The sequence below is a fragment of the Sturnira hondurensis genome, unplaced genomic scaffold, assembly GCF_014824575.4.
Source record: "Sturnira hondurensis isolate 20B ecotype Veracruz unplaced genomic scaffold, ASM1482457v3 Scaffold0012467, whole genome shotgun sequence".
NCBI lineage: Eukaryota > Metazoa > Chordata > Mammalia > Chiroptera > Phyllostomidae > Sturnira > Sturnira hondurensis.
The window spans coordinates 1281124-1306245 of record NW_028085098.1 but is presented as its reverse complement, the minus strand read 5'-3'; the positions used below and the strand labels follow the sequence as shown (position 1 = coordinate 1306245).

The window sequence follows — 25122 nt, the reverse complement described above, 5'->3', positions numbered from 1 at the left end:
TATGTTCTTTTAGATTCAATTGTTGATAAATATGTATTTATTATCATTTTATTGTTTATATTTGTATCTTTTTCTTCTTAAGAAAGACCCTTTAATATTACGTATAATAAATGTTTTGAAGCACTTGATCTGCCCTTCCACTCTAAATGATAGTTTGCTGGGTAATCTTGGTTGTAGATCTTTGCTTTTCATCATTTTGAATATTTCTTGCCAGTCCCTTCTAGCCTGAAAAGTTTCTTTTGAGAAATCAGCTGACAGTTTCATGAGAGGTAACTGCTTTTCTCTTGTTGCTTTTAAGATTCTCTTTCTGTCTTTAACCTTTGGCATTTTAATAATGATGTGTCTTGGTGTGGGCCTCTTTTGGTTCATCTTGTTTGAGATTCTCCATGCTTCCTGGAAATGTATGTGTATCCTCTTCACCAAGTTAGGGAAGTTTTCTGTCATTATTTTTTCAAATAGATTTTTTAATTAATTAATTTATTTATTTTTAGAGAGAGAGAAGGGAAGGAGCGAGAAAGAGAAACATCAGTGTGTGTTTGTCTCTCTCTTGCCCCCTACTGAGGACCTGACCCACAACCCAGGCATGTGTCCTGACTGGGAATTGAACTGGTGACCCTTGCTTTGGTTCACAGGCCCATGCTCAATACACCGAGCTACACCAGCCAGGGCTCAAAGAGATTTTCAACTTCTTTCTCTCTCTTCTTCTTTCAGCATCCCCATGATGCAAATATTGGAATGCTTGGAGTTGTTCCAGGGGCTTCTTACACTAGCCTCATTTTTTAAAAATTCTTCTTTCTTCTTTCTGTCCCAATTGGGTGTTTTTTTTCTTCTTTGTGTTCCAAATTACTTATTTGACTCTCAGCCTCCTCCACTCTACTGTTGTTTTCCTGTAAATTATTCTTCATTTCAGATAGTGTATCCTTCATTTATGACTGGATATTTTTTATGGTGTTGAGGTCCTCACTAAGTTTATTGAACATCCTTGTAACCAGTGTTTGAACTCTGCATCTAGTAGATTNAGTGAGAAAGAGAAACATCAGTGTGTGTTTGTCTCTCTCTCGCCCCCTACTGAGGACCTGACCCACAACCCAGGCATGTGTCCTGACTGGGAATTGAACTGGTGACCCTTGCTTTGGTTCACAGGCCCATGCTCAATACACTGAGCTACACCAGCCAGGGCTCAAAGAGATTTTCGACTTCTTTCTCTCTCTTCTTCTTTCAGCATCCCCATGATGCAAATATTGGAATGCTTGGAGTTGTTCCAGGGGCTTCTCACACTAGCCTCATTTTTTAAAAATTCTTCTTTCTTCTTTCTGTCCCAATTGGGTGTTTTTTTTCTTCTTTGTGTTCCAAATTACTTATTTGACTCTCAGCCTCCTCCACTCTACTGTTGTTTTCCTGTAAATTATTCTTCATTTCAGATAGTGTATCCTTCATTTATGACTGGATATTTTTTATGGTGTTGAGGTCCTCACTAAGTTTATTGAACATCCTTGTAACCAGTGTTTGAACTCTGCATCTAGTAGATTGCTTTTCTCCATTTTAGGTAATTCTTTTTCCAGAGTGTTGTTCTGTTTTTCCACTTGGGCCATGTTTCTTTCTCTCTTCATTTTGGCAGCCTTCCTTTGTTTGTTCCTATGTGTTAGGTAGAGCTGCTACATCTCTCAGGCTTGGGAGAGTGGCCTAATGTTGTAGGTGTTCTGTAAGGTCCAGTGGCACAGCTTCGCCATCACCCAAGCTGGGTACTTGAAGTGTGCCCACCGTGTGGGCTGTGTACACCCTCCTCTTGTAGTTGAGCCTTGATTGCTGTTGGCACATTTAAGGTCAGCCACTGTCTACGTTTTATCCAGGGCCACCTGGCATGAGCTACGAAGTGATCTGCAGATGGCTGCTGCTTGTGCTGGGCTTGGAGGTGTCCAGGAGAGGTCAGGCTGTGACCCAAGGCCAGCTACTGCAAGTGCAGGTCCTGAGGCAATGTAGCGAGAGGTACAGGGTTCACTGAGGCCAGATGCCGCTTGTTTGAGAGAAATTAGGAAATTCTGAAGCATGAGCCAAGACAAGCTATTTGTATAGAAAAGCCACAGGAAACAGGTTAGGTGGGCTAGAAACTTGAATGGAGCAGGGTCTCAGGGAAACACCAGGGTGGGGCAGTGTGAGCCAGGTTGAGGGAACCTCAGATATGGCATCTGCCTTCCAGCTCTGTAGGGGGAAGGCTCACAGAAAGAAAAGCAGCCTCTGCCAGCACTTCTGTGTGGGAGAAAGCTGCCACCCAGCTCTCACCCTGATGCCAGACACTTCACTTCCTCCTCGTATGCCTCTGGTGCCTCTCAAGCTGCTGCTTCAGTGCTGAAGCTCAGAGGGAGTGAGTCTGACTAAGTCTGTGCACGGGCCCTTTAAGAGGAACTGCCTGAGGCTCCAATAGTTTCTCTCTTCCACAGTCTCAATCCCCACTGCTTTTTACAGCCAGAAGTTATGGGGACTTATCTTCCTGGCCCTGGAACTCTGGGCGGGGGAACCTAGTGTGTGGCTGGGACTCCTTGCTCCCAAGAAATCCCTCCCCATTTTTATCCACTTCACATGGATGTGAGACCAGCCGTTCTGCGTCTCTGCTCCTCTTCCATTCTCGATGTGGTTTCTTCTTTAATCCCATAGTTGTAGGACTTCCATTCAGCTCAGTTTCTGGAGGTTCTGGGTGATGGTTGTTCTGTAGTTCAGTTGTAATTTTGATGCCATTGTGTGAGGAGTCAAGCTGTGTTTACCTATGCTGCCATCTTGAGTAATTTCCTTCAAACTGGTCATTTCGATGAAAGGAAATTTGCTATGAGTCTTCTTGATTTTTTCCTAACTTTTCCCATCTTCACATCCATATATGATTGTACAGTACCTGCCAAATGCATGGGTGTAATTCAGTGATCTTTTAACAGAGATTTGCTCATAATCCATTATAAAACGAGGTACTAGAAATTTCCTTCTTGCCCTTGCCAGTATGGCTGTTGGTTGAAGCATTGTCTCATAACCAAAAGGTTGCGGGTTTGAGCCCCAGTTCAGTCACATGTGAGCCCCAGTATGGGCATGTACAGGAGGCAACCAATCGATATTTCCTCTGGCTGTGACGTTTCTCTCTCTTCCTTCCTCTCTCCCTTCCTCTTTCTAAAAGCAATGGGAAAATGACCTTGGGTGGGGGATTAAAAACAAAAATTTCCCTCTTATTTCAAGTTTCCAACATGTCAACAGAGATGCTATTAAAGGATCATGAGATAAGGGCCTAGAATTTTCCTAAACTATTGGGGTGAAAATGCCACTTGTTTTCTGCTGAGGCTTTCCCGCGTATCTTGGAAATGCAGCTCAAAGCTGTGGTGGTGATTGCGCCAGCTCTTGGGGAGGGGTGAGTTTCACAATCCAGTCCTTCACAGGGAGACTTTTTCATCATTACAGTGTTTCCCTGGCGCAGTCCATTCCAACCCAAAGAGCTTTCACATGCCATCGGAATGAGGGCCTTGGCCAGGAGGTTTAGCCGAGGCTTTCTGAGTATTCTAAATGTTCCAGAACCTTGAACCTGCCCTATGTCCAGACAATGTCCAGGCCTGGTGTGTGTTTCCGGAGGCCTAGGCTGGAGAGCCTTCAGCTGCTTTCAGCGGGGCAGCAACTTCCAGGGCAATAACGCCAGGCTAGAGCCCCCCCTTGGCCATGATGAATGATGTGCCCTCTTCCCATCCCAACATGTTGCATCATCTTCTGGCCACGGAAGATATTTGGGAGTCATTTCGTCCTGTCATTGCACAGAACAGCTAGAAAGACGGAGCACGGAGGCCCCTCCCCGGTGGGGCAGCAGGGGGAGTACAGGCGCCTTGCAGGGCTTGTTGCCTGAACCAAAGAGCAAGGCCTCCGCCGAACACTCCTTTCCAGAAGGGTCCCTGGGAAAATGATGATCCCAATGAGTAGACTGTCTGATGTTCAAAATGATAACTTGTATCTTTGATACTTTGTGTTCTTTCACACAAAATGACAAATGAATGTGGTTATAAAAAACTGTCTTTCTTTAATCATTGATCTATACCTTTAAAAAATACAAAAATAAATGTGAGCCCAAGTTCCCAATAAACAAAACAATTGGTTATGTGTCTGAAGAGTAATTCGGTACATTAGAAAAAATCTTTAGTTAAATCCTCATTTTGAAACTTTGAAATAGACTCAATAATGCTTGTTTTGGGTTCCACTTAGTAGAGATCTATTTTGGGTAGTCAAGACTATCTAGTACTTTGCTTTCACAGTCCTGAAGAGATTTTTAAAAACATCCCAATGCAAAAAATAGTTGTTTTTTAAAGCAGCTTTAGCTGAGATATAATTTAGAGAAACTGTACATATTTAAAGTTGGAAAATTTAATTTTTTGACCCCTGAAACCAACACCACGATTGAGAGATTTAACATTTCCATCACCAAAATGTCCTTTACTTTCCTTAATAATCCTTCCCTCCAGTTGTCCTCACACACCCCCTTCCCAGGCTGATAGGAGTTTGCAATTTCTAAAGTTTTATGTAGAGTTATACAATATGTACTGTTTCATGTTAAAATTTCTTCATTCAGCAGAATTGTTTTGAAGTACATCCATTTTGTACTATGTATCAATAGTTGATTGCTTCTTATTGTTGACTAGTATAACTTTGTGCGTTTGTACCACGATTTCTATAGAGTAGTTGTTTTGTAACTGAGGACTTGTGAAATACTGAGGGTAGAAATTCACTTATGACAATCATAAGTTACTTCTTGGATTTTTCCAAAGACCAACCGAGGTGGTAAATACATAACAAATGTAGAACACTAGATAAAACAGCAATGAGATTTAAAAAAACAATCACATTTCACATCAATAGCCCTGGGAAATGTTGGATTGAAGCTATGTAATTGGCTAAGTCATTGTGAACTGGCAGAAAGCTCAGTAGGGCTAAAGAAGACTACTAATTCTTTGAAGACTGTGTGTTACTCAGTTTCATTAAGCAAATATTTTTGTGCAGGCCCTGTGTCTGACACAGGACTAGCAAGGAACTTGACCTCTCTGTTGCCCTCCAGAAGTTTCCATCCTGTAAGTGAGATGACACATAAACAGAAATTATTACAAATAAAAGGTAGAAAGGAGAATTGCTACAAGAGAAGCACAGATAGCTGAGAGTGTTCCGAGGTGGAGGAAATTGTTTCCAGCCAGGAGGAATCTGAGCACTGGTTTGTGCGTGGTGACATCTTGGCAGGTCTTTGACGGGAGGTTCTAGCTGTGTATATGTGAGAGGGTCCGGCATAAGCTAGGAAAGCACACGAGCAAGGGCCGAGAGGGGGGAGGTGAAGGGACAGCCACAGTGAAGAGAAAGTCGAGGCGTCAGCATGGCTGGTTTCTTCTGAGTGCCGTGAGGGAGGCACCTGTTCCAGGCCTCTGTCCTCGGCATGTGGATGGCTCTCCTCCCTCTCTTTACAAGGTCTTCTCTCTGTGTGTGTCTCTATCCAAATTGCCTACTTATATAAGGATGCCAGTCATTGTGGATTTAAAGCCCATCCTAACGATCTCATTTTAACCTGATTACCTCTGTAAAGACCTTCTTTCCAAATAAAGTCACATTCTGAGGCACTGGGGTGAGGATTCCAACGTACCTATTTGGAGGGAGGGAATATAATTCAACCCATGACAGCTAAGGTTGGGAGGCTGGGCTTTATTGTTTGGGCAAAGGGGAGTCACAGAAGGTTGTTATCTGGGGCACCATCAGAGGTATGCTTCCACATGCTGACCTGGCAGTGTGTGAAAGATTAATTTGAGAGGGGAGAGAACAGGGTAGGCATGAGTGGTGGTGGGAGGGGCCTGTTGGGAGGTGGGCCACAGAGCATGCCAGACCTGAGGCGGGTGTGACCTGGCTGTGGAGAAGATGAGAAGCAGTGACACAGTTTGAGTGGCTGGGTGGCCACCTCTGTGCTTAATGAATGATTAGCCCTGGGTGGGTCTGGAGGAGATGTGAAAATCTGTCACTGAGTCATCTGTGTAGTATGTCGTCAAGAGTATTGATAAAAAGGACCACACATTGCAAAGGAAGGCAAATTAGTTTGTGGACCCTCGTTCGGAGATTGTGGCAGGGTTGTTTTTGTCCATGGGACAATCAGGACCCTATTATTCATCAATTTTGGTGATCAGGAACCAACTGTTACCTTCTATGAAAACAGTTGAGTCTATTATTATAGAATAAACCCATATTTTTAGTCTTACTGCAAGTTTTTTCTTTATGGTATGTGTACACACATACACACAGTTTATAAACATCATTTATATTAAGTTTTATAGTTTTACAGATTTCACAGCTATTGTATAATTTTATTCTTTCACTATCTGGGAGGTAGAAAAAGAGCAAATGTAAATCCCAATTTATATTTGAGGTAATTGAGGACCAGGGAAGTTTTGGGGTCTTGTCTAATCTAACTGGTCTTTGACTGAGTTGGGACTTTATTTTTTTTAAAGATTTTATTTATTTATTTATATTTAGAGGGGAAGGAGAGAGGGAGAGAAACATCAATGTATGGTTGCCTTTCGTGCGTCCCCTGCTGGTAGTTGGCCTGCAAGGAACCAGCCTGCAACCCAGGCATGTGCCCTGACTGGGAATCGAACCGCGATCCTCTGGTTCGCAGGCCCAAGCTCAATCCATTGAGCTACACCAGCCAGGGCCTGAGTTGGGACTTCAATGGTGACTCTTGTTATGGGTAATAGAATTGGATATTATTCTCCATATGGCCTCCATATAACTATGATTGTTCCATGTTGGATACTGGTGGCTCAAAGAAAGCCATAGTGTCATGCTGGGTACCACCTAGTAGGCACCCAGAGGATGTTTGCTGAATGAATGAATGAAAGAGAGAGCATGTGGGTTGTTTCTTTATGTTTCTATTGACACTATTTTAAAAAAACAGTTTAAGGTTGAGAGGAAGGTACAGAGATTTCCCATGTAGCCCCTTCCTCCACACATGCACAGCCCCCGTTATCAACATCCTGCCCCACAGTGGTGCATTGGCCACGATCGACAAACCTACACTGACAAATCACTATCCCCCAAAGTCCAGAGTTTACATTAGGGTTTATTCTTGGGAGCTCACGTGTTTGTAGCTCATCTTCCCTCCCATTGTTAAGAATCATGTGGCTGAGTTCGGTGTTCAGCTTTCAGTCACGGAGGCCATAAGTTTGAACAACTGCCCATGGCTTGCATTTTTAAAATGGAAAGTATGACATACATATAAGGTCTTTGAAAATAATCGTTGATAATGAGTGAAAATGTCATAGCTTGCAGCTAAAACAAGGTTTCAGATATGGTGGATTCCAAGTAAACCAACCAAAGTAATAACATAAATTATAATTTAGATTTCTGAATTAGTTATCTTACTAAGGTCAAGTTAAAGGAGTTCATAATCACCAAGCCCTCATTATATGAAATATTAAAGGGATTTATCAAAGAAAAAGGAGGTAAAAATATGAACAGTAAAATGACAACAAATACATACCTATTAACAACTGAACCTAAAACAAAAACAAAAACAAAAATGAACTGAGCAAACAACTAGAACAGGAACAGAACCAGAGAAATGGAGATCATATGGAGGGTTATCAGTGGGGGGCGGTGGGAAGGGGAGAGAAGGGGAAAAGATACAGGGAATAAGAGGCATTAATGGCAGGTAGAAAATAGACAGGGGGAGGTTAAGAAAAGTATGGGAAATGGAGAAGCCAAAGAACTTATATGCACAACCTACAGACATGAACTAAAGTGAGGAGATGTGGGTGGGAGGTGGGGTGCAGGGAGGAGGGGAATAAAGGGGAAAATTGGACAATTGTAGTAACATAATCAATAAAATATATTTAAAAATAAAAATTAAGTTGTTTTGCCAAGGCAGAAGCCTACACTGACTCTCTGTGACATGAGACAGCTTTATTTTATGAGGGTTCAGATTACACAACTCTAAAGAAGCGGTTTGGTGTTATTGGGAGGATATCGTGACCAAAGATAGAACTGCAACTTGAATTATTTTAAAGATTAATTTGGAAGCTTTTAAAAATACCATGCTTGCTTGTATATTTTATTTGCAAAAACTTATTGAAGGCAATTTTAGTGAATTCTTTGGGTAGTGGGCCAACTCAGCCCCAGTTTATTAGGAGAATGAGAACCACTACTTACACCGTGGATTTTACTGTTTTATTGATTTAAATGAGTTAAAATAATGCCATCCCGCAAAGCAAAAGGCCCCAGGTTTGATTTCCCAGTCAGGGCACGTGTCTGGGTTGTGGTTCCGTCCCTGGCTGGGGCCACATGAGAGCCACCTAATGGATGTGTTTCTCACACCGATGTTTCTCTCCCTGTCTTTCTCTCTCTCTCTCCCCCTCACTAAAAACAAAACAAAATTATACAATCTATATAATTTTTCTTAAAAAACCCATATTTTAAAGAAATGGAAAGCAATCCACATATTTTTAACTCATTAACAGATATCTGTTGGTTCCCTCTTCATTCAGTGTCCACGTCTGTCTCATTCTTCTCTAGTTATATGATTCAGTAATAAATTTGTCCTTTACTCAAGGGAAAACAACCCACAGATTGGGGGAGTACAGTGCTTCACAAGCAATGGAGAAATATATCTACCATTTTCACCAATTTTCCAATATTTCCAATATTTCACCATTTTGGTGGAGAAATATCTGGCACTCTTCTTGAGGGATTTGGGGCATGTTTGACCTTAAACAAATAGGGGGCCAGATATTTCTCCAGCAAAATGGGTTGTTTGGGGACAAAATAGAATGGCAGGACCAGAGAAACAGTGGAGAGGGACACTCTTTTACGGACTTGGGGATGGGCTATCCACAAACAAAGAGTCCATTGGAGAAAACTGAAAGCTTTCAGTTTTCAGGAAGTATAGTGGCTTTTCATTGGCTGAGTCATGGCAGTCTCCCACTGGCTGAGCTGTTCCTGGGCAAGGAGTGTCTGAGAGGCAAGGTACATCTCTTCCTGTTGGGGTCAGTTGTGCATGTTGAGTGACACAGGTGAGTGTCCCTTCTCCTAGCCTACTGACTCCATTTTAAATGAGGTTTCTGTTTATTCATTTTCACAGGCAAGAGTGAGTTTTATAAAGCATTAGAGGAGGCAGCAGGGAAAAGAGCACGCTTGGCTGAGGTTGAATATCTGGCCTTATTTAGAAAGATCAAGGAACAAAGACATAGGTATAGAGCCCAGAGCTGACTTGGCATTTGGGGATGGGCTGACTGGCAATGCTGTGTTTCTGGTCAAGTGGAGTGTTTACATGAACACAGAAGTTCAGTTTGCCGCTGTGGCACCCTGGGCAGGAGCGGCACCATCTGTGTCTAGAAATTTTTTCCACGCCTCTCAATTTACAGGAACCATGGGTACCCCAAAACTTCCCTTTAACCTCGGACAGTTCCCAAGGCTTACTGTCCCACAGCCCTCGCATACCTGGGTTCTGTGGTGATTCTCTTAAAACCATATGGGGTTGGCCAAGGTAGGGAATGCCACACCCTCAAGTTCCCTAAGAAAAACCCAGCCCCACATGTCTACCTGAGCAGTGAGGACTGTGCTGAAGCGTGTTAGCCACACAGATGGCTTTAAGGACATCCAAGGATCCCCACCTTGGAAAGCCATTGGCCACCCCAAGTCTTCCTGGGGAAAGTTCCTCCTCCTTGGCCTACTGCTCCACTACCACCTTCTATATAAAAGCAAATAACCGCTCTGGGTGGGTAGCTCAGTTGTTAGAGCCTTACCCCAATATGCCAAGGTTGCAGGTTCGATCCCTGGTCAACGCACATACAAAAATTAACCAACGAATGTATAAATAAGTGGAACAACATACTGGTGTTTTGCTCTCTCTCTCTCTCTCTAAAATCAATAAAAATAAATAAAAGCAGAGGAGCAAAATTATTCTTTTAGTCTTGCTAAATAGCACCCCCCCACACACACTCCCTACTTGTCCACACCTGAAGGTCTTGGAGTGGGGTGGATTGTGGCAGCATCTCTCAAAGAAGAACAACGCTCTTCCTAAGCAGAGTGCAGGTGAATGAAATGTCTCCATGCCGTTAAGTGTGGATTTGAAAACAATAATACTGGGTTAGCCTGGATAATGTGAAAAATATGAAACTATGTTATAGCGTTTTGGTCCTTTTCCTCCCAATGTGGTCATAAATTAGAAAAGAAATACAAGTGTTCCTGTGTTTCCAATTCCCAGATTATTTCTTTAAAACTGAGAATGAATTGGCCCAAAGGAAGAAAATGTTTTTATACCCACAGAGAAACTCATACTGTCTCAAGGTTTTCTAAGCTTCCAAGTGACTTCCACTAACTTAGCAGGTGTGGCCTGTATAAGAGCTTGCCAGCATCCTAGTCTTTGCCCAAAGGTCTGAAATAAATACAGATGGGATGTCAGAGCTAATTCCTTTCCAGCATCAAAAGGCAATAGTGAGAACACTGGATGGGCAGCTGCAAGTTGAAGAGTGGATGGAGGATATGGAATTGAGGAAGAAGAAAAAGCAGGAGGGTGACTGAGACCCTGGAGAGAGACGGATGGGCGTTGCAAACCAAGTCAAGAGAAACACAGGAAAAAGGCTTTCGAAATTATTGTGACTTTGCAGGAGAATTTGAGAAAATCACTTTTACACTTCAAAAAGAGGAAATAGTCAAAGTGGAGTTATTTGGTGGCTCAGAAAAGAAAGGTTTCAATCCCCAAACCATGGAAAGTTGTATTTGTGGTGAGCATCATGCAAAAGACGCGAAAGGCGGAGACCAGGGGGTGTCATCATGGCTCGCCCTGGGGGCACACTTGAGTATGAGTGCGGGGAATGACGAGGGAAGAGCCTTCTGTGATTTGACTCCAGGAACGAGGAAACATAATGTAAGTTTGAGAAGTGGAACAGTGTAGGCATTATTTGGGGGAAACATTCTGCAGCGGCAATGGCTCTTCCCCAAAGAGTTCTTCATTAGAAGAGAATGTGGTCCGTCATTCACCTTGGATTATTCAGCCCTCCAGAAAGCCCTCACAGTTAGCTGGGGCCCTGGGGGATGCCCCGCACTCACGGTGCTCCTCCCTACTGAGTTTTGCAATGGATCTCCCAAAGTGAGGAAGTTAGAGCTAAGAATGTGGACTCACTGTAACTCATGCATACTCTGTATTTTATGGTCTGGACACGCCCTGCACTTGGAGATGATATCATTTTTAGCAATGCAAGTTTGTCCGAAGGTCCCGGCTGCTCCTATAGCCGAGTGGGACTGAGCCCTGCAGTTGAGCCACCGAGCTCTTCCTTGATCATCTTTCCTCAGGACTTCAGAATTGCTCTGTCGGGGGGGGGGGGGGGGGGCGATCATGGAGGACTGCGCAGGAAAGTTTCTACTTATTATACTGTATAATCAGGGCAAACTACTGAGAAGTAAAGAGAATTTTAGGTTTTGAAATCTACTTGCTACACTAAGTACATACGGAAATGAATTCAAGAGGAAATGGAAAAATAAGCAGCTTACAATTGTGGTTTCTCCAGCAAATATCTCCTTTGTACTGGAAAACAGATAGTCTTCTATATACACATTTTCATTATGAACACATCACTTTGCTGTAGGATCTGTTCTTTTAAAAATGTGTACAAAGCTCTATTTATATGCACTCTAGTTTTAATGAGCGCTCATCCATCTGACTTTTAGATTTATTAGATACATTTTGTATCTCAGAAACACGTTTGCTCAAGCATTCTGGCTTTTAAAACTTAGGTGGATTCCCTAAAAAGTCAAGAAAAATAGTTTACATTTTTTCCATGTTATTATTTCCTCCATTCAGAGATCTAATTGAGAATGTGTAATGTAGTGGAGAAAGATAAGATGGAAATTCTGGTTTTGGTGTTTGGAGGGCTTTAACCTGGAAGAAAGCCCTTGAATTCCTTCACTTCATCTCTTTGGGGAGACTTCCATGCTGTGGAAAGTTAGCATTGGGAGGGGCCTTGTGGATCGGAGCCCGGTCTTCACATTGCAGACATCGTCTGTGGGGACACACATGGTCACGTGGCCAATTTTGGATGGGACCCAAGTGCAAGTGTCCCTTGTGCGAGTGCAGAGCCACTTTCCTTTCAACACAGTTCTGAAGTCACTTCTGATTTCAAACTTTGTAGCCTCTACTGCCTGACCATAGTTGCTTTCGATGAATGGTTATTTCAATTAAAAACTCATGTATTTATTCATTGATTGATAGGAACACAAAAAATAGGAAAAAACCCCATTTGTCACATGTTGTTCCTACACACCCAGTCCACTGTTCTGGCTATTCTAAATTGAAATGTGAGCACCGAACTTTTCAGAAGTGAGTTACCATGTGAAAAGGAAGAAAATTTTGACACACGCTTACAACGCAGGGGAGCCTGGAGGATGAAGGGGATCACCATGGGCCACCCCCTGTCTATTCCTCTAAGTGGAAGCCATTGAGAAACAGCAGACAGAGGACTCTCTGCTCTCCTCCTTTCTCCCTAGAAAGCTGGGTGTCGATTTCCCCCCTCTCCTGTACCAGGATGAGGAGAGCGATCTTTGTCACCGAGGACAAAGAGCTGGCACTGACACGAGGCTGCATATGCAAACTGCGCTGAAACAGCCCTTATCTTCCGCTAGCTCCCCCAGGGACAGAGTCCGGCAGAAGTGAGGACTGCTTGACGACAGGCGGTAGAGTACACGAATGTCTCACACAAGATAGACAGCGATTTGAACATTTCACCTAAAATGTCATGTTTTGTGCTCAAGGGCGATACTGTTATGTTACAGAATGACATGCTTAGGATTTTGTAATAAAAGATTTTGTAATTAAAAGGGGGTGTTATTTGTGCTGGACCCTGTATTTCCTAGTCACCTTCCCGCAATTTATGACCCCTCGAAGCCCAAACCCCCTTTCCTTTGTCTACTCCTCTACAATTTATCACCCTTTTTTAAGTGGTATATGAGCCCTGATTCTAATCACTTCTTTTTAGGATTTTTTTCACTTCGGTGAAACCCCTGTACATGTAAAAATATTAACATCAGTAACATTTGTATGTCTTTCTCTTGTTCATCTGTCTTTTGTCAGTTCAATGCATATGCTCCAGAATAAATCTGAGAGTGTAGAAGAAACATTTTTTTCTTCTCTACAAGGGCATTATTCTAAGTAAAATAAGCCAGTCACAAAAAGACAAACACTCTATGATTCCACTCATGTGAGGTATTTAGAGTGGTCAGATTCAGAGAGACGGACAGTAGAATGGTGGTTGGTTGCCGGTGCTAGGGGTGAAGGGAGTTAGGGCTTACTGGGTGCCTGGTTTTGGCTGGGGTGATGAAAGTGCTGGAGACGGATGGTGGTGACAGTTGCACAACAGTGTGAACCTGCTCACTGCCACTGTGCTCGTAATAATGGCAAACTTAATGTACTGTATATTTTACCACAATTTAAAAAAATTGGCCCTGGTTGGTGTGGCTCAATGAACTGAACACTGGCCTGCAAACCAAAGGGTCGCTGGTTCGATTCCCAGTCAGGGCGCATGCCTAGGCTGTGGGCCAGGACCCCCGTTGGGGGCGCATGAGAGGCAACCACACGTTGATGTTTCCCTCTCTTTCTCCCTCCCTCCCACTCTGTCTAAAAATAAAGAAAAAATTGAATTACTGTGGCTGGAGGGAACTGCTGCTCTGTGGGAAACTTGGCGTGGTAGCTGAATGCCAGATCACCAAGTCTGTCCTGGTGAGCATTCTGAAATGCGATGAAATGACTTCTCACCTTTACATGCTCATTTTCTTTGCCCCGGGTATGTGGTTAGTTCTGCAGGCCCAGAGTGCTGCCTACCAGAGAGACGGAAGCGCCTCTTCTTTCTGGCTTCCTTTTCCATCCTCCCAGTCCTGTTGCATTCAATACTGTGCAGAACCACACATCAGAATGAAGCAAGAAGCGTTGGCTCCAGGTTCTGGGGGCAAGCCAGTGACTGCAAGAAGGAGAAGAGTTTACTAGAAAGTCTGTTTTGGGGAGAAATCCTGGTCAAGCGAGTGTCTCCAGTGGGGCACTGTCCTTTCAATTTGTGTGGTTTTAATGGCTTGTGTTCAAATAAAGTTCACATACAGCCTAAGTGCAGGGCAAAGGTCCCTTCCTTGTGGAACAGCTGTCTAGCTGACCCTCTGCCAGTGGTGTGTGGTTATTTTTCAGACAAGTGGTCCACCGGTGATTCTAGGATGTGGGAGGAGAAAAGCAGCCAGTGGGTGTGGACAGAAACCACAGACACGCAGATGGATGTGTGCCGCTGCTATTCCCCTGACTGTCCTGTGACTCTCTAGGACTACCCTGTCCCATGAAGCTTCCTGCAACAATGCTGGTATACTAGCCACATGTGGCTGTTGACCGCTTGAAATGTGGCTAGTGTGACTGAGGAACTAAATGCTTCATTTTATTTAATTTTAATTAGTTTAAATGTAAGTAGCCACACATGGTTAATGGCTACTAATTGGACAGCGCAGTCCTATGTCGTGGGGTGTGTGATTCTTACCCAGCTTGTCATGATGGGAGAGACCCTGGAGCTTGGTCTGGTTTTGGGAAGACTCAGGAATTCATGTCTGCTTGGGGTTGGACCTGAGGATAATTTGGGAGTTTTTAATTAGGATATTGGACTCCCCAAAACCTTGTCAAAAGTAGACCTACTACCATTAATTAATTACTGTTTATTGAGCACCTACAACAGGATAGACACTGTGTTTTTGGTGGGGATGTTGAGGAGAACAAAATCCACAGGTAATCTTGCCCTAATAGGGTTTACTGTCTCTCGGAAAAACAAACATTGAACGAGCAAACGCAAGTGTGAATTGAAGCACGTTTGGGAAGAGAGCTCACCTCAAGTCAGTAGGAAGGAGTCTTTGTGGCTCTGACGTCAAATGAGGACACAGTCATTTTGTCACATTTTGTTTTTCGCTCATGTGGTCCCTGAACTCTGATTCAGCTTTCTCAGTTCTTTCCTTGCTACCTTCCTTTTCATTAGGATTTCCTTGGCCAATCTGGTACCTCTAACACACAGGCTGAGCTCATGTGGTGAACACTTGTTTCCCTCAAAAAAGAGTTTCAGAGGGAGAGGAGAGTTGGGGCGAGTGGGCATGGCCGAGGCAGGGGTCCAGGGCAGGCTCAAGTCATGGGGCAGCTCATTGCCACAGCCTCCAGGATGCGGAGGCAGCTGGGTATGTGCTTCCCAAGGGACAAGATGCTGTTACAATCCTGACCAGAGACTGGGATGGGGGCCAAGGCCGCAGCCTGAGTCAGCTCTCCAGCTCTCCCAGCACCTCCCGGCTGTCCCTTTGGCTGTCAGTCCCTCACTTTGGTGCCCCAGTTGGTGCAGCTGGCTCAGTATTTGCTGAGCATCTCTGTGTGCTCACAGCCCAAAGGCCTGGTGATGCTTGGGCTGGTTTGGCCCTTCACTTCCCTGCCTGACCGTCCAGCCCTGGCTGCCTCAGAGGGTGGCTGGGTTCCCTGGATCTGGGGCTGCTCCTTAACTCTGGCTGCACTTGATGAAATTTTGGGGACTTTTTGAAAGGCATAGAGACCTGGGTGCCCTATGCCCCCAAACCAATTAAAGTTAGAATTTGGAAGGATAAAGGCCTAGGCATTTTTGTAAAGCTTCCCGGCCAGGATATTGTCCTGCAGCACTTTGGCTGATTTCCAGGTCAGGGGGCCTGGAAATCCTATTGGGTTCTTCCCTATTATCTGTGTAACCTCCCAGCTTGCTACTGTGGGTGTGGGAACCCCGTTTATGTGAGGAAAACCCCAGTATGGCCGTGAGGCTGGACAACCTCTACCTCCTTCCCACCCTCTACATAGAGGTCTGAGGACCCGAAGCCACGTCTGGGGTCCATGTTGTGGTGCACAGAGAAGTGGGAACATGAGCTTTCCCACACTTAGGTGGCCGCCTGATCCTTTCCAGCTGTCACAGGGGAGGTCCACACGCTGGACCTGAAAAGTTCCTCAAAGATGCTGTCAAACTGAACTCCATTGCCTGAAACAGGAAACCCTACAGCAGGCCAGCTAGGGGAAGGGCGGGAATGCGGAATGCGTGTGAGGGTGGAAAGGCAGGTGGGAACTCCAGGGAGCTTTCCCGAGTTACGAGCTGGCTCCGAAATAATAACTGCTTTTACAGAAAAGAATGAAGTATTCGAAAACTCAGAACTTTCTTACACCCGGCTCCGTAGTGAGAGGTTAAGGCCCCCGGGTGGGGTGAGAAGTTGTCCCTCTTCCCAGGGTGTCCAAGCCTCATGTTTTGCTCTCCCATTCCGGCTCAGCCGCATTCAAAAGGGTGTAATATAGGCTGTCATCTACTGGCACATGAACAAAACCCAAGAACAACACATTTGCACATTCAGTCTTAAATGCTCAGAGGGACCAAGTTTTTCTGAGATTACACATTTTTTCAGCATTATGCCATAGTTGGGCATACAGAACAATGGAGTGGAATCTTTCTTTTTTCATAATTTCAAGGACCACACAGAGGATTCTTTTGGTAGGGGGAAGGTAGGGCCAAGGGCTCGTGTGTACCTGGAACGAATTAGACACTCAGGTGAATGTTTGCTGAATGGGGGCAGTGGTTACCTTCTTACCAATGTCCTTTGAAACATCTCTGGGCGGGTGTGGCTGTTTTGAATTTAGGGCAAGTGCCTTCTGCATGCTGGAAGGTTGTGTAGGGTACACACAACATGGGTCTAAATCCCAGCCCTACCCTTCCTGACTGTTGGAACTTGGACAGGTCGCTTAGCCTCTATGAGCCTCTGTTTTCTCATTTGTGAAAAGAGAAAAATCTGAATTGTGGGGGCTTGGTGGGGATGTGGTGGAAACAGGACAGAATGAAGGCGGACTTGCCTCCTTACTCCTCGAGCAGCCTTTCTTTTCTGTTTATTGGGCTCTCTCTTCAGTTTTTCTTGAAAAAGTTTCCCCCAGGCCCTCTCAAAATCCACACACCAGGCCCCACCACAGACCAATGGAATGAGAACCTCTGAGGGTGAGGCCCAGGCATCTGTAGTTTTTTACAGTTTCCTGGTGATTCTCATGGCCAAGGTGAGGACCACGGCCCTAGAACACCAGGTGAAACAGGGACAGTGAGAGGTGTTGGGACCCTAATGCTCGGGGCAGCGCTGTCAGCAGGGCCTCTTGGGATGCTGAAAGGACACTTGTCCTGTCCTGGTGGTGGAGCAGATCCTTACATTTGGAGTTTTAGGTGACAGAAGATGTTGAAGTCCATTACAGGTAGTAATCTATAATTCTCTCAGGAATGTAACTTTGAACAACACCTGCCACAAGGCCGGTGCCCTAGGTGGAGTCACTTGGCTGCGCGAGGGGAGGGCCTCTGCCACCCGGCAACTGGTCCACCCGAACCACCACCCTGAGCAGCACACAGCAACCCTGGGGAAGTGGTACAAAGATTCTTTTGTTCTGGAAATTGGCCCTAAAAAGATGACCAGCTGCTAGTGCTGGCGTTCAAAGTGAAGAGAAGGGACGAGGTTCAAGAGAGTCATGGTTCTGAGCCTGAAATAGAAGTTGGGGTAAATTTGTCTTTCACCGCTTGGCTTATTTCGCTCAGCATAATGCTTTCCATATGATATCACCGTTAACAGGGATCTAAACAAAACAAACAAGCAAGCAAAATATGACCAATGACACTCAAATATGGAACAGGCTGACAGGGTCCAGAGGGGAGAGGGGAGAGAATCATAGGGGAAAAGGGGATGGACTCACATGAACAAGTATAAAGGACACATGGACAATAACTAAGGGTGGGGGGCGGAAATGGGAGGGAGGCGGGGAGCATGGGGTGGGGCAGGGCTGGGAATATAAAACAGAAAGCTGTACTTGAACAAGAATTAAATAAAAATTTATTAATAAATAAATAAATAAATAAATAAGAAGAAGTTGGGGTACATTAAGGAGCCTGCTTGATTGGAGCCGTGAACTGGGCACTGTGGATGCTGCAGCCCTGAGCGGTCCCTCTGAGCCCAGTGGCTGCAGGGCCATCACTGTGTGGGAGGGGCCCGAGCCTGCGTATGGAGCCTTTACAACCCCTCACAAGGGGCTGTGTGATGTACAAGTGCATCAGGGGACGTGCACTTTTAAAGGGGACTTTTGAATGCTCCCACTTCTGCTTCCTATGTCTCTCATCAGCTATATGAATCAAGGCATCCTTTTAAAAGATCTGAACACAAATAGCAGGAGGCGCCGTCTCCACAGCCTCGTGGCCTGCCGCCTTTGTGAGTGATGGGGAGACCAGGTGATGAGATAAAGAACTTGAGTGTTATGAGGGATGAGGCTGAGTCATCCGTGCTCCTTTAAAACACAAAACAAATGACCCTGAGCTGCACCTGGAAAATTGTCTTCAAAGCAGCAAACTCTAGAGCAGAAATTTGTTGGTGAAACAAAAGCTCAGTTTGTGAAAAATGGCCACATCCAATAGGAATCCTGGGGCCAAGTTTTTCTAAGTTGTCTGTTTTCCCACCTTTAGTGGGAAGGGAGCTGGGTGCTGGGGTGGGGGGATGGATCTAAGAGATAGGTGAGGGAGGATGATAGGATTTTGACTGAACCCCGGGGAGTTACTGCTGGATGGAGGAGGCCTGTGGAAAGCAGGCAGGGCCCACGAGTGATCCTTCTCATTTGAGCCCAACTTTGGAAGGGCCAGAGCACTCGTAGCAGCAGCCAGTAAAAAGAGAGACCACCCTTTTCTTCCGCAGGTATCGTGTGAATGTCAGACCCAGGTACGTCACCAGGTACAAGATAGTGACCCAGTTGGAGTGGAGGTGCTGCCCCGGCTTTAGAGGAGCAGACTGCCAAGAAGGTCCCGGAGACGCCACGAAGACTCTTCGTCCCACACCTGCTCGGCCTCGAAGCAGCTTGAAGAAACCCACGGGTGAGTTCTCGCCAGTGCTTGGCCATGTGCGCGGACCGCAGGCGCTGCCAGTGCCGCTTCAGTCCGCACAACCTGTGGTTTCCGGTGCTGGACTCGCCAAGGTCTTCAACGAAGGCAAGGACACGCCTACCGCAGACACGGGTGGCACACGAGTTTATTTGCAGAGGCAGTAGCAATTAGAAGACAAACTTTTTGCAAGTAAATGGCTTTGTTAGGGCCAACCTGTGAGCGCCAAGGCCTTGAAAGCCAGTGTAGGACTGCTGATAGTTTCAGACTTGGGCAGCCTGAGGCAGAGAGGGGAGGAGACTCAAAATAATCACGCTTTGCTTGTTCCTAGTTTGCGGTCATCTGCAAGCTTCTATAAACCTGAATGTAAAAGAATAAAAGTTGTTTTTAAAAAACAGATAAACAGAATCATTCTTGGGGTGAGATATTTGTGAAGCTAAGCCCCACATCGTAAGCATCTAGTGAGGCTGTTCTTAAATTTACTTCTGAATTTTTTTTGAAGTGAAGTAGTAGAAACTCAATGAATCCCTAAGAAAGAAATGATTGTTTTCACCAAAGTACACCTTTGCTTTTAAGTGTAACATTAAGAAAGTGACTTGTATGGATACTATTTTTTCTACCTCACTTTATCGCTCCTCCTTTTCAAGTGATTCAGAGTGAATAACTTAGATTTCCTTATGAATTAAAGGTTTAAGTCATTTTGAAATGATCATATTTCCCCATCAGGTGTTTCAGTTTTGAAACTATTTTGTCTCAACATTGTCAAATTGATTTTAAGATAATGTTTTATGACAAAAGTAATGTATATCAATTAAAGAATGTTTATAAAACACAGGAAAATATTTAAGTACAAATGCTCTCCCCATGAAGTGGTAACTACTGTTAATATTTTCTTATAAGACATTACTGTCCCGTGTTGGCATATACATTGTTGTGAGAGAAAAGTCCATTCATCCCACGAATACGTACTGAGCTTCCGTATCTAGGCCTGGGTCCTGGGCGAGTGAGGAAACCAGGCAAGCAGTCCCCGACCTCACTGAGGGCGAACAGTAAGTCATGATAGGTGTTGTTATCGGCACACAGGATCTTGGTGCATAATAGATCATTCATTTCTGTTTTATTTAGTTTCAGTTTTCATTTGATCAAACTTTACATGTACATGTCATTTAATGAGTCAAATAGCTTTATAAGGACTGTTAGGAAAAGCACTTTCCCTTCCCAATGGTGATTACTTTAAATTTTTATTTATTGCTTGAGAGAGAGAGAGAGAGAGAAAGAGAGAGATTAATTTGTTTTCCACTTATTTGTGCATTCATTGGTTGATTCCTCCACGTGCCTGGACCAGGGATTGTACCTACCGGAAACCTTGGCACGTTGGGACAATGCTCCAACCCACTGAGCAACGCAGCCAGGGCGTAGCACGGCATGTTTGTATTTATACAGTATTTTGCTGTTTACTTTGTAGTAACCATGTGGGTGATGTTTACAGCTGTAGTGTGCAATAAATCTGTTGCCTTTCCTATATAGCTTTTGGATTTCTGTTGAGTTAATAGTGATCTTACATTTCTCTTTGCTTGGTTTTCTATACTTTTATCCCTATTTCAACCCAGAGAAGAGATAAACTTTTCTCTGGCTAACTAAAGGTCCTCTCATTATAATGAACACATCAGTTTCTCATCTTTGTAAGAAATCTCTCCTCAGCCCTCTGGCCTGCCCCACCTGGACTGGCTGTCCTCTCTTCCTGGTTCCCGGCCAAGGCCCTGCAGTTCCCGGCCAAGGCCCTGCGCTCTCAGCGAGCCTCTCTCCTCTGGGCCCTGTGTTTCCCGTGCCCCCACTTGTCTTGCTCGGCGCCTCCCTTGCTTTGGTGGTATGACATTACCACACCTTCTGGTAATGTCCTGAGAAGATGGTATGAGAGAGAAACTTTCTTTAGAAGTTTTTAAACCATTTTATTGTATTTATTTATTTTGAAATGATTTTTTGTTGTTATTCTATTATAGTTGTCCCAGTTTTTCCCCCTTTGCCCTCCTCCATCCATCCCAACCCCTGCTCCCCCAGTCAGTTCCCACACAGACATAAACGCTTTGGTATTTTATAGTACAAGAAGATTTTTACTTTCAGAATTCTAGGTTGGAAATAATTTTCCTTTAGAATTTGAAACTATTGTTCAATTTTCTTCTAGCTTCCAGTGCAGCCGTTAAAAAGTCCAAAACCCTTTTGATTCCAGTGTTGTGTGTGTGACTTGGTTGCTTTTCTCTTGTGTGTCTGTGTGTGTTTTTATTTTAGTGGAACTTCAAAAGGGCATGAAAGGAAATGCTTGTCCTCAATTCGCTATCATCATAGAGAATATGCTATTTTTGGAGCTTATTTTTTAACTTAACCTGTAGTGAGCAGCCTTCCATATCACTAAATATTCTCCAATATCCTTTAATGACTTTAGAGGTGTGATTATTTGAGCACGGTCCCCAGCAGATGGACTTCTGTTGTTTGCAAATTTTCATTATTGTAGATAGTATTTGAAAAAGCATTTTTCCTGTTAAATGTTTGGATTCATCCCTGATTACTAGAATAAATTTCTAGGACTATAAATTGCAGGGTCAAAAATTTTTGAATGTTTTGATACCTTTTGCCAAATTATTCTCCCCCCAAATTGTAGCAATTCCCCCAGCCACCAGCAGAATATCAGAGAAGCATTTCCTTGCGTCCCTGTCTTCCCCCAGTCTCCTGCCTTTTGTTTTTATTCCCTTTGTGCAGATAGCATTTTATTTTTTATGTGATTCAACAATGTGCTTTCTTGAGATAAAATACACTTTTCTTATGGAAAATAAGGTGTTCTTTATAGTTCCCCACCTGAGACTTGGAGCCTCTGGACTCCAATCTTGGTTCTCCCACTGAACTGATTTTAATGAGTAATAGCTGTTGTTACGATTGTGTGCAAAAGTTCAGAGGAGAAAAAAACAATGAACATTCAAGTCAAATATCTGCAACATTCTAAATTTGTTTCTAATGTTTGTCAGTGTACATTGATGCATTTTATTTCATTGTAAGCTCTTTTGTGTTTGGATTTTTCACTTTACATGCAGGCTAGTCAATGTTAACCCTTTTCTAGTGCTCCTTGTAGCCTACTGTGCATTCAAGGGCATGGTTCATTCTATTACCTCAGGTTCTGATAATCTCCTTTTAGTTTATCTTTCTCTGTATCAGTTTATTTTTACTTTATGACTTCTCACATTCTTCTTTATAATATTTTTTTTCTTTTTCTTGGACTATTTCCTTGGGGTTATATTTTTCAAAGTAGGATTATCAAAAACTCAATGTTTGTATTTTTTGATTTAGTGAACTTTCCTACATATGGGCATATGGCTCCATTGTTAGGAGATGCCAATAAAACCCGTTGCTTTATCTCTCTTTTGATTTTAGTTTCCCTAACTGCATAACAGTGCTAAACAGTGTCTTTGAGACTCTTTGACCATAGGGATGCTAATAAAAGTAAGAGAATATTTAAGAGTTACATGGAGGGTAACTTGCTGCTCTTGTGATATCATACCACCCAACAGCTGTTGGGTGGATCTTGCTAAAGTGGCTTCTTGTGGTTTTATATCGTAATAGTCAGTCAGCCATTGGGGTGTGGCTGCAGTTCACTGCTGTGGGAGAGGATATCTTCATATGATAAAGTAGATACAGAGTATTCCCTTCAGGGTCAAAGAAACCACTGAGTGTCCTGTACCATGTATATATTGTCTTAACAACCCCTAGGAGAGATAGTACCTCTGCTCCATAGATGAGGGGATTATAGTTCACAGAGGTTGATTAGTTGGCTCCAAGGCAGACGGTGAACTGCTGGGGCAGAATGCGAGCGGAGATCTGTTTCACTCAAAGCCCATAGTCTTTCCCTCTCTTCCACAATAATTACCTGTGGTGGGAGAGGATCTGGAAGTGAAGGTGTAAGTGTATTCTGTAAGTACCCTGTTTATCATCTTTGCAGAAACAAGGTGGAAAATGTTAACTCATGTCCAACTCTTTCTTTGTACCAGACAATGAACCAAGCCAAATCTCAGAGCCCAAGAAGACACTGTCACCAAGTCATGCAACAGAACCAAGTCAGACAGTAGATCCAAAACAGGGACCCCAAGAACTTCAGGATAAGAAAATCCAGGTACTTGAGGAGAAGGTTCTCCGACTCACAAGGACGGTTCTTGACCTCCAGTCTTCCATTGCTGGTGTGAATGAAAATCTGAAACATACCATTCAGGATGATGCCAGCAAAATGCTGGCATCATGGCTCAGTAACCTGCACCCCCAGCCAGTGCCTGACAGTGCTGTTGGTAAAGACACTGAAACGGTCCAGCTTCCTGGCGTCCTCAACAAAAAAGAATCTGGCATGAAGGACATCAAATCTGAACTGGCTGAAGTCAAGGATGTTCTGAAGACCAAGAGTGACAAGCTGGAGGAGTTGGATGGGAAAGTGAAAGGTTATGAAGGGCAGCTCAAACAGCTCCAGGAGGCTGCCCAGGGCCCTACTGTGACCATGACGACGAACGAACTTTTCCAAGCCTATGTCGATAGTAAGATTGATGCCCTGCGAGAGGAGCTCATGGAGGGAATGGACAGAAAGCTGGCTGACCTGAAGAACTCATGTGAGTACAAGCTGATTGGTGTCCAGCAGCAGTGTGATGACTATGGGAGCAGCTACCTGGGAGTGATCGAGCTTATAGGAGAGAAGGAAGCAAACCTGAAAAAGGAAATAAATGACCTCCGAGCCCAGCTACAAGATCCTTCAGCCCGGTCAAATTGCTGCGATGGTAAAAAGACTAGTGACTTGGGGCAACAGATCAAGATATTAGACCAGAAAATCGAAAGAGTCACTGAAGCCACCAGAATGCTAAATGGGCGACTGGACAATGAGTTTGACCGACCCACTGTTCCGGAGCCAGAAGTGGACTTTGATGCAAGATGGAATGAACTAGATGCAAGGATCAATGTGACAGAGAAGAATGCAGAAGAACATTGCTTTTACGTTGAAGAGACCCTTCGGGGGACCATTAGCGGAGAGGTAGATGACTTGAAGCAACTTCTCGATGAGAAAATACAGTATCTGGAAGAGCGCTTGGGAAGCATCCTCCGAGAGATGACCAACAACACTGGTGCGGAACTCATTCCCCCAGGATCAGTCCCACCAGGTGTGTCAGGGGCTGGGCATGAACAGGTTGTGATGGAATTAAACCACCTGAAAAACAAAGTTCAAGATGTTGAGGATATTTGCCTGCAGAACTTCCAGGGAGAGCATAATGGTATAAAAGATACTTTACCAAATGGAGAAGACCACACAGTGAGTGACAGTTTGAGCCTTTTAAAATCTCTAAATGAGACGATGCATAGGAAATTTCAAGAAACCGAACATAGCATCCAGAAACTTCAACAAGATTTTAGTTTTCTTTATTCTCAATTAAACCACACAGAAGATGATATGAATCATCTTCAGAATGAGCTGAGCAAGTGTAGAGAAGGTACAAAGGCTGGAGTGGGTGGGTTTCCTAAGGGGGGTGAGCGAGAAAGGATGGTGGAGCCATCCCCCCAGGACACCATTGCTCCTTGCTGCGTCCAGCTGGAGGAGAGGGTGCAGAGGCTGCAGAGCCAGGTTCTCTCTGAGCTAGACACTTGTAAGGAAAATACCCATGGGGTCCAGAGGGAGGTCTCCGTGGTTGAGGACAGGGTGTCTCAGATGGAGAAAACTTGCAGCAAACTGGACTCCATCTCAGGAAGTCTTCAGAGGATCAAGGAAGGGCTCAACAAGCATGTCAGCAGCCTGTGGACTTGTGTCAGGCAGATGAACGGGACTCTCCGGTCACATACCAGAGACATTTCGGGCCTGAAGTATTCTGTCCAGCAGTTCTACAGCCACGTTTTCCAGATTTCTACGGACTTGCAAGATCTGATCAAATTCCAGCCATCAGCAAGTAAGTTGACTTTTACTGTCATTCTTGTATGTGTTTGCAACATGTAGTGTGCTAGAGTGTGGACAGTGTGTGGGATTAATTACATCAGTGGTATTCAAAGTGTGCTTTATAGATTGGTGCCAGTGTGTGAATTGTTTGGTGCTGGCTAGCAAGGACATAAATACCAACACTGAGAGTAAGTATTTATAAACTTTTAAAATATATTGACATGGCAATCACTGTGGCAACCAAGC

At 44.2% G+C, this 25122-nt stretch overlaps 1 protein-coding gene across 2 annotated transcripts in view; it reads left to right on the top strand.

Moving 5' to 3' along the window:
* EMILIN2 (elastin microfibril interfacer 2) overlaps positions 1-25122 on the top strand; it is a 56200-nt gene that overhangs the window by 8714 nt on the left and 22364 nt on the right. For both annotated transcript variants that reach the window (XM_037060706.1, XM_037060705.1), the window contains exons 3-4: positions 18751-18926; positions 22967-24889. In XM_037060706.1, the coding sequence (XP_036916601.1) occupies positions 18751-18926; positions 22967-24889 (2099 nt within the window). The remainder of the gene's footprint in view (positions 1-18750; positions 18927-22966; positions 24890-25122) is intronic.